Source organism: Leptinotarsa decemlineata, unplaced genomic scaffold (assembly GCF_025532065.1).
Source record: "Leptinotarsa decemlineata unplaced genomic scaffold, Ldec_3_MD MMD2_tig00002974_RagTag_RagTag, whole genome shotgun sequence".
NCBI lineage: Eukaryota > Metazoa > Arthropoda > Insecta > Coleoptera > Chrysomelidae > Leptinotarsa > Leptinotarsa decemlineata.
Genome location: NW_027412578.1, coordinates 727,884 through 740,036, shown reverse-complemented (window position 1 = coordinate 740,036; position 12,153 = coordinate 727,884). Strand labels below are relative to the sequence as shown.

The following is a 12,153-nucleotide window of genomic DNA, read 5'->3' as shown; positions in this document are numbered from 1 at the left end:
GAGCCAAAGTAACTGACGCGATGGTTAACAATCTTGAAGTTATTGTGTACCATAGAGTTCTGAAAAATTAAAATTGAACCTCTCGTTGCCTCTATGTTCAACTAATTGTTTGATAAAGTATTTTCAGCGATGAACCGAATTGATATTTTGACTAGAAATTGTGTCCAGAACCTCGTGAGTTATCTTGGTATATACATTCAGAAGTTGAAATATTTATTCCAACTCATACTTGAAAAAATAAAAATTGTAATGGAAAACTTTATATAATAATGTAGAAAGGGCAGACTTCTATAGTTCTTCTGTAAACCACTGCCTTAGTTCATAGTGTTTTCCACAAAGAAAAATGCGCCATCCATCAGTAACTTGTTTATTTTTATAAAAATTCCTGTTTCAATGTTGAAAAAAAACAGGTCAATAAATTGTATATTATTACATATTGACTTGTTTTCCCTATTGAAATCATTTTGATATTCAGTTAAGAACTTATTATTATTATTATTACATATAAATAAAGGCTGAGGACAAAGTCCTATGTAAGCCTAAAAACGAAGGATATCAACAAGTTAATACAATGCATGCAAAAAGAAAAGAAAAATAATTAATATATGCATAGAGCCGATTAAGCAAATGTCTATTTTGTTTTTGAAACTGTTCACTGAGTCGGCATTCATAACATCGTTAAGTAAGTTATTCCATGTTTCGAAAATATGATTCACCAAAAAATATTGTCTCTGCCTCGTTGCGAATTTTTCCTTTTTTAATTTGAGTCTGTAACCACGTAACCGCGAATCATTGTTGGAAACATAAAGTTCTTTCTGATTAGCAAAGTTATACTTAGCTATACGGAAAGATATGATGAGGTCCCCACGGAGTCGACGTTGGTCAATAGCTAGCAGTTGTGCCATCCTCAGTCTTTCGGGATAGGTTGGACGCACTTCATCAAAAGTCATACGTGTGTCTCGACGCTGTATATTTTCCAACAAGTTCCTATCGCGTACCAGAACAAGACACCACACTGGACCTGCATACTCCATGATTGGACGAACGTAGGTTTTGTAGAGTTTCATCTGTACAAACTATTTCTAAATTGATTCGAAGCAAAAAAAATAATTCTTCAGAGTATTTATCGACACTTCGACACCTATAAGTTAGTGGTCTGTGGAAATGGTGTTGAAAATTGAGTACATTTTTGCGGAATGTGACATTTGATCGGAACGTATACCGAGGGACAATAAAATTAATGTTTAAATCTGTTTAAAATCTGTTTTTCCGTTTCCGTTATCCGTTGTGCGAGCTAAGGACTAACGAGGTCTTACCTTTTAGCGTGTGATTCCTAACACGGGGGACAATAGAGTTGGTGAGTCCATAGCAGCGTTGACCAGTTCATAAAAGAATATGAGATCTGCAATTTCTCGTCTTTTTCTCAGCGTTACAGAATTGAATTCATTCAGAAGACAAATGTATTCATAATTTCTAGCCGAAAAATACCTATGTTTCTTATAAGCGAAATTGAAGAATTTCTTTCTTCCAAAGCATCAATGTATTTCGGTTGATAAGGATTCTTGACAGAACTACAATACTATTTTCAATGTGCGCTTCAAATATAAATTTATTGCGGATTAAAATTCCTAAGTCGGGAGTATCACCAACCCTTGGTAAGTCGATATTATCAACTGAATGATTGAACTGGTACGGATTAAATATTCGAGCATAGGCCATAATTTTACATTTTTCAGCATCGAAAAAGAGTTTGTTCTCATTACACCACTTTTGGAGGGGGTCCAAATTAGATCCTTGAAGAACCCCTGTTTGTGCGAAAAATACATCCAATTTTTCACCTTCATACTCGACATATAGACTACGATGATTCAAATACGATCTTCGTAGATTTGAGAATTACATGTGATATTCTCACATAAATTTAGCCTAGGTAGTAGCTAATATATAAAGTATAAACCACACGTTCCGCTACATGGTGGCTTCATCAGTACTATACCAGTAACTGATGAACCTACTGTGTAACAAAACACGTTTCAAATTAAATCTATCATGAAAATTCTTTAATTATTATTATGGATACTGTTATTAAAATTCATCAAGTAAACCAAAGTGTCGCCTACTCCAAGGTCCCTCCCTATACAAAATTATCTCTCTTCATTCAATTCAGGCCGTTTTTGTCTCCTCCGTCAACAAAAATCGGAAACGAAGTTAATCAACGAGCATGTTTGCGGATATGCTAGCAATTCGTTTTGCAATAACTCTGAACTTATCTTAGGCACACATTTCCAATCTGACCTCATGTCACAAAAAGGTTATTCATTCTCAAACATGCATTCCACTGTGAAATTGCAAAGTCATAAATTATGGATGTAATATAGTATATCAGCGCATTCTCCTGTGCAAAAAATTGTAGGCAAACATGTGAAACACGAATGCTTCTGGTAATTGTGTTCATGAAAGAATATTTCCCAGTATTTTCATTTTTTTTCGAACTTTAATGTCGTTTATTTGTCCGTTTTTCCTTTTGTGGTATTATGCCGCATGAGCTTGCAGAATGAAACATTTTGCATGGTTGCTCTGATGTGTTTCTATTCTATAAAATTACTCGTGATGGTAGTGCCATCAGGAGATTCAGGAGATGAACATCACCTGACCTTAATATCTTCTGTAGGTCACCTCAGATATTCAGTTACAATTATTATTTTATTGAAGTTGATTGTCTATAACAAAGTGAACAGTGGCCTGCTAAAATTATTGTCTTTGTTCTTTTTTTCGAATATTTCATTTGTTTTGCGGCTAGTTCCTTTTGTTACATTCTTAGTATTACATTGTTCATTTACCCTTGACTTCGTGTACTTCAACATTTCAATGTCTCCAAGATGTTAAGATGTCTGTGATTTCATGTAGTTGGTCCTTATTTTCATTTGTTTTCGTACCTATGTTGTCTGTTTTTATATTTCCAACGTTTTCTTAACATGGATGAACGAATGTTTGGACCCTGATGATGGTTATAATAAATTCCGAAACGTTTGCAAAAACTAAATTGTTCATCTACGAACACATTTTTTATTCCTTTTCCAACTAATAAAAAAACAGCATTTGAGTAAAGAGAGGGTTGCAGACAATATGATTCCTGGGGAACACCAGCGTTACTGTTGAAAGTATTCGAAACATATCCGTCAACGGTCACTTACAGGAAACATTCTTTCAGGAAGCTGTTTAGAATATATATTCAAAAAGTGTTATTTCCGTTAACCAGCTATCGCACCCCTACGAACGACAACCCTCGGAAGTCGAAACTTGTGCAAGCTAAGGACTATCGAGGTCTTACCTTTAAACGTGTGATTCCTTACACAAGTTGGACGATAGCGAGTGGAAATCGAGCGTTTTGTCTGCGGCTTGAACCATCGACTCACACATCGGCCGATTGACAGAGTGAACAAAGCAAAGTCGGTAGCCGCCTGGCTACCGACCGATCGTAGAGTCATACAAAAAATGTTTCGACTAGCCATATCATCGAAGTTTGGTCAGCAAACACTCATGCTACACACGGTCAAATGCCTTAGAAATATCAAGCGCAACAGCTCTTGACTCTCCATGTTTCTCGATTGCGTTAGGTTAGGTCCAAAGTGATTGGATTTATTCGACCCTCCACTGCAACCCACAAGGGTTTATTGTGGCTCACACCTATTCACACTCGGCCAAATAAACCCAGCTTCTTAACGAAGCCGATCAGTTTGTATGTTAAGTGATCTTTCAGGTCAGATGGTAAGAGTACGGCTCTGCTGAACTCTAAAGACCTGACTTGGCCCCCAGCGGGGCAGGCACAAAGTATATGCTCTGTTAATGAGGTAGTCGGATAGTCAAGTTGCAAGATTCCCACCTTGATATCCACGACAACCTTTCCATATGAGGGTTTTTGCACGTCAGCTACACCTGACGATGCCTTAGATTCAACCGTGCAGGGCTTTTTCGCCTCTGGTTTTGGTGAATCATCAGTTCAGCGCAACTACTAACCTGCTGATGGGGAGTTTGTTTCCCCACTTGATACTGATTCTGTGTACGCCGCTCAAGAATTTGGTGCAAGGCGTTTTCATAAGGTACCCCGCTCTTGAGAAGACGACTCAGTCGTTTCCTGACTGCACCACCAAACTTTTTTTTTTAAGATTCACTTGTTGGATCAGGAATTGGGGAGTTGGGAAGCTCTCGCTCCTGAACTAAATTTACAGGGAGGTCCTCGATTGCATTATTCGAAATATGGGTGGAAGACGATAGAAGGTCGCCTGTCCTGTAGATCTTTGTTTCCGAAAGCCATATTGATGATCGCTCAAGATGTTGAAGCCTTCCAAATATTTGAGAATATGGTGGTTTACGATTTTCTCTATGATTTTTGATATTGTTAATATCACTGAAAATTTGTAACCTAACTAAAAAAAAATTGATACATTTTGATTTGATAATTCAATATAGTTAGTTGCCTCCGAGGGCGACACAATGATTATAGCGTTTATACAATTTTTCCAACCATTTTCATAGTACGATTCCTCTTCAGCTTCAAAATAGGTATTAGTTTCGACGATTACCTTTTCATCCGTGCTAAATTCCTTTTCAGCGAGCAATAACTTGATATCTGAGAACAGAAAATAGTCGATGTAGGTCAGATCTGGAGAATACGGTGAATGCGAAAGCAATTCGGAACCCCATTCATGCAATTTTGCCACCGTTTTCATTGATTTGTGACAAGGTACATTGTCTTGATGTGTTTCTGCGATTTGGTCCTTCAAACGCTCCGATAACGCTATGTAATAGTCGCTGATGATGGTTTTCCCTTTTAAAGATAGTTGATGAATACAATATCACACGGATTTCAAAATACTTATACCATAACCTTCCAGCCGACTGTTGCGTCTTTGCACGCTTCGGATGCGGTTCAACACGTGTAGTCCATTCAGATGACGATCGTTTTGATTCTGGTGTGAAATGATGCATCCATGTTTCATCCCTTGTCACATATCGACGCATAATTCGGGTTTTTTGGGGTGGAACAGCTTCAAACACTGCTTAGAATCTACAATTCATTTTTGTTCTTGATTAGTTGTGGGTTCACGCGGCACCCACTTTGAGCAGAACTTTCGTATACCCCAATATTCATTCACGATATGTCCAGCACGTTCCTTCAATATCTTTGGAGCCTCAGCTAATATCTCGATCAACTTCACTTTGCGGTCACCCGAAATTATTTTGTGGATTTTTTTGATGTTTCCACTGGGGTGTCCACTGCGTCTGACAACTGTGAATGTGTAGGTTACGATTGACTAAAAATCATATGGATTTAATATCAGTAGCGCCATCTCTGTATTAGCCTGCGAACTTTCCAGACCACCTATAATTCATACTCAGATATTATTTCTTGAAATTTTTGGGTTTTCAAATTATAATTTGACATACTTCAACGGGAAAATGCTATCCCTTCCTTCAACCCCCGTCGAATTACAGGTACAAAGTATAGGATTGTGATATATCGTTCGAAAGGAGGTCTCTGCTTCATTCTCTATCCATAAATGTTATCGCTCTCAAGTTTATTGCAACAAATAAGATAAAATAAATCAAAATCATGTGGTTACCGAAATTCGATAAAATACACTCAATGCAATATACTCAAAACTTATTTCATGTTGGGGTATTGATGATAAGAAAGTAAGCAAAAACCATAGCAATTTTTTTTTAGATGGTTTTCTTTGAAAAACTATAAATAATTTCCTTGGCAACGTTAGTTTCAAACGCCTTACCAATTTATTTTGTATGTTACAACATTAGTTGTCACTATTTTGATTTAAGTTCAAAGTTCCTCAACTTCAAGTCTGACAAATGGTTAGATTAACGGAAATGAATGGAATAACAGTTGATGATTGGTTACGGAGATAAAACCCGAACACAACAGGAAGCAGCTCGCCTATTGCATGGGAAATTTACTAATTTACCGCACATATCTCAAGGAACAATAAGCAAAATAGAGAAGCCGTTTCGCGAGCTTGGTCATGTGAGGCAGATAAAACAAGTAGCTGGCAATACAATGAGTGATGAATTCAAATTGAATGTGATGCTTGAGTTTGAGGAGAACCCACATATATCGAGTAGACAGGCATCCACTACATTCAATGTTAGCCATACATCGATGGTAAACACATTAAAAAAAATAAAATGCATCCCTATGAAATGATACCTACTTAGGAACTCATGGAAGACGATTTCGATAGATAAACTTATTTTTGTGAGCTAATGATGGACATGTTGGAGAACAATATCAACCAATTAGAAGACGTTATGTTTTCTGATGAGTGTACTTTGTCTCTTAACGGTCATACTAATCCGCAAAATTGCCGCTACTGGTCAACGGAAAAACCTCACTGGATGAGAGGAGAACACACGCAATACCCTCAAAAAGTTAACGTTTGAGCAGGGATTGTCGGAAACTATACCATTGATCCCTTTTTCATTGAGGGCAACTTGAAATGTGATAATTATTTGGCACCACAAAACGATGTCATTCCAAGATCTAGGAAACCCTCAAGTTCCAGTGAATACGATATGGTTTCAGCAGGATGGAGCATCACCACATTACCAAGTTAATGTCCGGCAACACCTCGATACAATATTTCCTAATCGGTGGATAGGGAGGCGAGGATCGATTGAGTGGCCAGCGCGATCACCTGATCTTTCATCATTAAAGTTCTCTGTAAACAGCAATGTGTACAAAAGTAAACCTTCAGATTTGAATGACTCCAAGGAACAAACACCGCTTGCGATTAGGTCAGTTACGCCTGATATGTTAAATAATGTTAGAAGACAGTTTTATTTGAGATAAGGATGTTGCCTAGACGTTCGCGGTGAACATTTTGAACATCTACTTCGTTAACATATATAGTTCTTTTTCGTATTCTAAATTTCATTATGTATTGCAGTACATTTTAGTTTTTGAATGTATTTTATAGAATTTCGGTAACCATATGATTTTAATTTATTTTATCTTAATTGTTGCAATAAACTTGAAAGCGATAACATTTTTGTATAGAGAAAGAAGAGACCTTTCAAACGATATATCACAAACCTATACTTACCATTCAAAAATTTGGAGGTTGTATATGTCATTCAAAGGAGGTTGAAGGTAGGGGTGGCATTTTTACGTTAAGAATGTCAAATTATAATTTACATTTGACATATTTCGGTTTTTTAATACGTACAGTAACCGAAATAACGAATTTATTCCATTTGGCTTTTACACACTGTATAGAAGAAACGCTCAACCTGTTCAATTATTTGAATTGACGGAATACTGAAAAATAAGTTTTGGACATCAAGCGATATAAATTTTGCGTAACTAGGAATAGGTTTTCGGTGTATCAATTCAATTTAATTGAAGTTTAATTCATGCAGCGGAGGGCTACTAATGGGAAACCCGTTGTGTCCTTTGTTAGCTGAAATTTTCATGGACAACCCGCAAATTCACTTTATTATAATCAAATGATTACTGGGTTTCAATACTGGTACAGATACGTAGATGATATCTCAGTCTGTTTTATTGGTATAGGTAGGCAATTGCACAAGTTTGTCGAATTTGATAATTCCATTCACCCATCACCACTAAAATGGAGGTATACAATTTCAATACATTTTCTAGACGTAGCACTGTCAGAAAGTAATTTTCAGAAAGAACTGAATTTTATCAAACAATTCACTTTCAACAATGGTCAAAAGGTAAATTCAAGCCATTTACCAGGTCTACCACACTTCAATAAATCAGTGTCATAGAATATCAACATACTTTGGTGAAGCCACCACTAACATAGGCCATTTTTTGAAAAGGACACTCTTGAACGTGGCTTACTAGACAAATAAAAACTTTAGCAAATTCATCAAAAACAATGAAGACAAATCTTCATCAGGAGTAAATAGGATGACTTATGGTTCTTGCCCAAAACTTCTTATTTGCCAAACTCTCACATTCGAGAAAATACACATAAGTGTATTTTCTCGAATGTGAGAGTTTAACCACGACTATGAAGTATTACATTTGTAAGAGGAATATCTGAAACTCAGTTTTTTGTAGTGCTTATATTTACTGAATGATGAAATAGAATCGAATTCGTCTCCTCTTCTGACTTCGTTTTCTAATGTGTAAATTGGTAAGTGGTTAATTACTTATGGTGATGCTTCATTCTCAAGAAACATCACCTATTCATGATAGAGAATCATAAATGTTAACTCCAACTAGAATTTCAGAAACTACCCAATCGTCTTCGCATATTTCTGTTGTATCAACCTCATATAACCATAAGATATTTCAAGGTATACATTCAGTAAATATTACATGAATTGAATTGAATCATATCTAGTTAACAGAAAACAATTCGTCGAATATGAATCCTTCAAATCGGCTCAGTACGTAGTTACATCTGGGGTACCACAAGGTTCTAGTCTTGGACCTCTTTCATTTTCAATTTTCATTATTGATTTGGCAACCTCTTTGAATATTCATAGCCTACTATTTGCAGACGACCTGAAACTGTATTATAAAATCGACGACATTACTGACTTCCAACGTGTACAAAATAAATTAGATGTAATCAAACTTTGGTGTAATAATAATCTTCTACAACTTATCGTATCCAAATGTAAAATAATATCATTTACAACAAAAAAGCGAAATTTAATGTACGATTATTCAATCAACAACACTACAATCAACCGCGTACATGAGATAAAAGATCTTGGTATAACATACGACAGTAAATTAACATTTACAACACATATACGTAATATGACTGCTGATGCAAATAGGATGCTTGGATTCATTCACAGAAATGACAAAAACTTCAAAAGTATTGCCACCTTAAAATTGCTATATTTTGCGTATGCCAGATCTAAGTTAGAGTATGGCTCTGTGTTATTGACTCCAGTTTACGACTACCAAAAAACATCAATTGAGAGAGTGCAAAGGAAGTTCCTAAAATACTTATGTCTAAAAGTTGATGGAAAATACCCCACGAGAGGAATCTATTATAACATTTTGTTGACACGATTTGATATGACATCTTTGAATAATAGGAGAGTTACCCTGGGTATAAAATCCCTGCATAAATTACTGAACAACAATATTGGTTTTTTTACTCGAGATCAATTTCTCAGTACCAAGAAGTGAAGGTGGACACAATCTGAAATTATATTGCGAAAGATCACGCACAAATGTTATGCTACGAACACCATTGAATTTTATGTGCAGTAGCTTCAGTAAAATCTGTGAACATTGCGATATTTATTTCGACTCTCTGAACGCATTGGTATCATTGCTACATTGTATCATTTGTAACTTTTTGTGTTATATACTCAATTTTTCATTCCTATTTTGAAATTCTACGTATACGAATATTTTATATACACTTTGTTCTAGGATTTACTTTCATACATTTCTATATTCCATTATTTTTAATATTTATTTCATATATTCTCTGTAATAATAGCATTTCCTATAACTGGGTACTCCTGTTGGAAATAAATCGCTTTTTTTATGAGTTTTGCTCGAAAATTTTTTTCACACGGATATTTCAGACGTCAAACTGACAATTAACTGATACACATCCATTTGAATTTCCAATCAGTTTTTATCCAAACTCTGGTGAAATAATTAGTCATTAAGTGGTCATATGATTCAAATTGTTGTTATGTTGTACATTTTTATTCAATAATTTTCTCAGGTGAAGTTATTAGAAATTATCTAGGATACCACATGATTCAAATTGTTATTATATGAAGCACAGATTGAGTGGAGTTCAGTCAGTATGAAAACGTTTGTTTGAGCTATTGTATAGCAATATAGCAAGACACTTGTTGAGGATTTGTAAACTGTCTAGTGGAAATATCACACTGAAGTGTTACTTTGATATTCAGTAGATGAACAATACCGGTTCTGGTACAAAATCCCATGTATTTTCTTATGTCCCTAAATTTCTTGCAATTTTCTTGACATCCGACCGGAACCTTGTGGAACACCCAACTTCCATCAAATAAGGAGATGCGTATTTTCATTAGCTGAGATGAAATTGTTAATATATTCGAGGGAGGTAGGTAGCCTCTGGCGCCAGCGAAACGTCAGGAAGAAATCCACAGCCTTCAAATCCGGAAAATAATGTTACTGAAATATTTTTGAAATTCAACAATTCATCAAATATTTCATGTATGACATCCAGCAACAAAAGTGATCATATTTTTATGATCATCCCATTATGCAATCTAAAACTATTTTGATACAACTGGATATGTATCACAAAAACCATCATATGAACGATATTCTGCAAGTACAATGTTTACCGAGAATTTCCCGAATTCTACTTCGCACTGTGGAATGTGAAAATGTTTCTTGATTTTCAGTTTTTCCTTTCAGAAAATGGACAAAAACAGAGACGGTGTCGTGACACTCGACGAATTCCTGGAATGCTGTCAGAAGGACGAATCCATATCCTCTTCCATGAACGTATTCGACACATCGATATGACACGCACCCCTTGGCTTCCGGGATCCGCCGTCGTCTTGGGCATGAACGGGCAAGCTTCGGTTAGGAACTTTTTCGACCAACTAGACTTTTTTATACAGTGATGAATTCAAGCATGTAGGGCGGATAGAAAAAGTCTCCCGTCTACTTCGCCTGCAAAGTTCAATTGATCTGTTGACAAATGATTTCGATTGTTTCAGTCGAGTTTTTTAGTTTGTACAAAAACATAAATTGTCATGTCTCCTGCTGAGATGATTTTATTTCACCAGCTTCTATTTTTGAAATAGTATACTATATGGTATAGTATACTATAAAATTATAAAAGGTAATCCCAAAAAACATGGAAAATTATTAATGAAATAATATCTAATAAAACGAATAAAGAGTCCTTAGAGAATAACATCATACACAATGAACATGGAGAAAATGTGATAGAAAATGAAAAAAGGCAATTTATTCAATAACTTTTTCGCTAACATTGGCACTGAAATGGACAAAAAAATTAGTATTCAAATCTACCTGATAATTTCCTTGTTGACATAACATGCATAAATGACATAAATGCATCTATATTTTTTTAACTTGTAACTGAAAATGAACCAATCATACTTACATTCAAGCTTGAGAATAAGTGCTCTCCAGTTCCAGGTCCAGACGAACCTACTACAGAAACGATAAAAAATATTCACCCCTACATTATATTCCCCCTTATTCATATTATAAATTTAGACTTAGAGAACAGTACTATTCCATTCCAGTGAAAAATGGTGATTCAAAAAAACTTTGTAACCATAGACGTATCTCTATTGTATCTAATTAAGCTAAAATCTTTGAACATCACATCAAAAGTGGACAGTTAACATTTTTCAGGAAGCATCATGTCATAACAAAACGTCCATACGGTTTCGCACAGAATGCTATCTTAGATCTTACAAATGAAATAATAACTTCTCTTGACAAATCATCTAAGTGTTTAGTGATTTTTCTAGACTTGGCCAAAGCATTTGACACTGTCTCGTAATGCACTGTTGAAAACACTTGAAAGATATGGTATTAGGAAAATATCCCTGAAACTTTCTCAACATTATCTCAGTGGTAGAACCCAACAATTTAAAATCGGTAAAATCCAAAGTTCACCCTTAATCCTATTTACTGGTGTGTTTCAAAAGTTTAATTCCATTATCAGCAGTTTAATACTTGACAATAAAATTGACTAGTGGTAATTAGACAAGTGTTTTCATTCATTTCATTAAAGTGAACAATAATTATCAAATTTCAACCACAACGTCACATCAAAAAATTATTACTGAATATTTATTTGATTACAAAGATTTGGTAGATAGCATTATGAGTGTCTTTCAACTTTGTTGAAAGACACGCCAGATGAAGCCATTGTATGGCGAAACACGTGTTGCGTTTTTGTAAAACAATTTAGTGAAAATCTCACAATAAAGTGTTTTTGGGATATCGTTTATTTCAACGACTCTCAAATACATGACAATTGAATTGGGTAGGCAACTTTCGGACGTTTACATAATGAAAGCTGCTTGAATATCAGCATATGTTATTATGAATCACCCTGTATGAAACACTCGAAATTTTGTTTA

The 12,153-nt window shown here is 35.3% G+C and overlaps 1 protein-coding gene across 2 annotated transcripts in view; it reads left to right on the top strand.

Moving 5' to 3' along the window:
• LOC111504259 (A-type potassium channel modulatory protein KCNIP1) overlaps positions 1-11,896 on the top strand; it is a 463,024-nt gene extending 451,128 nt beyond the window's left edge. For both annotated transcript variants that reach the window (XM_074177251.1, XM_074177250.1), the window contains one exon: positions 10,439-11,896. In XM_074177251.1, the coding sequence (XP_074033352.1) occupies positions 10,439-10,549 (111 nt within the window). In that variant the 3' untranslated portion in view covers positions 10,550-11,896. The remainder of the gene's footprint in view (positions 1-10,438) is intronic.
• The last annotated feature ends 257 nt before the right edge of the window (positions 11,897-12,153 follow it).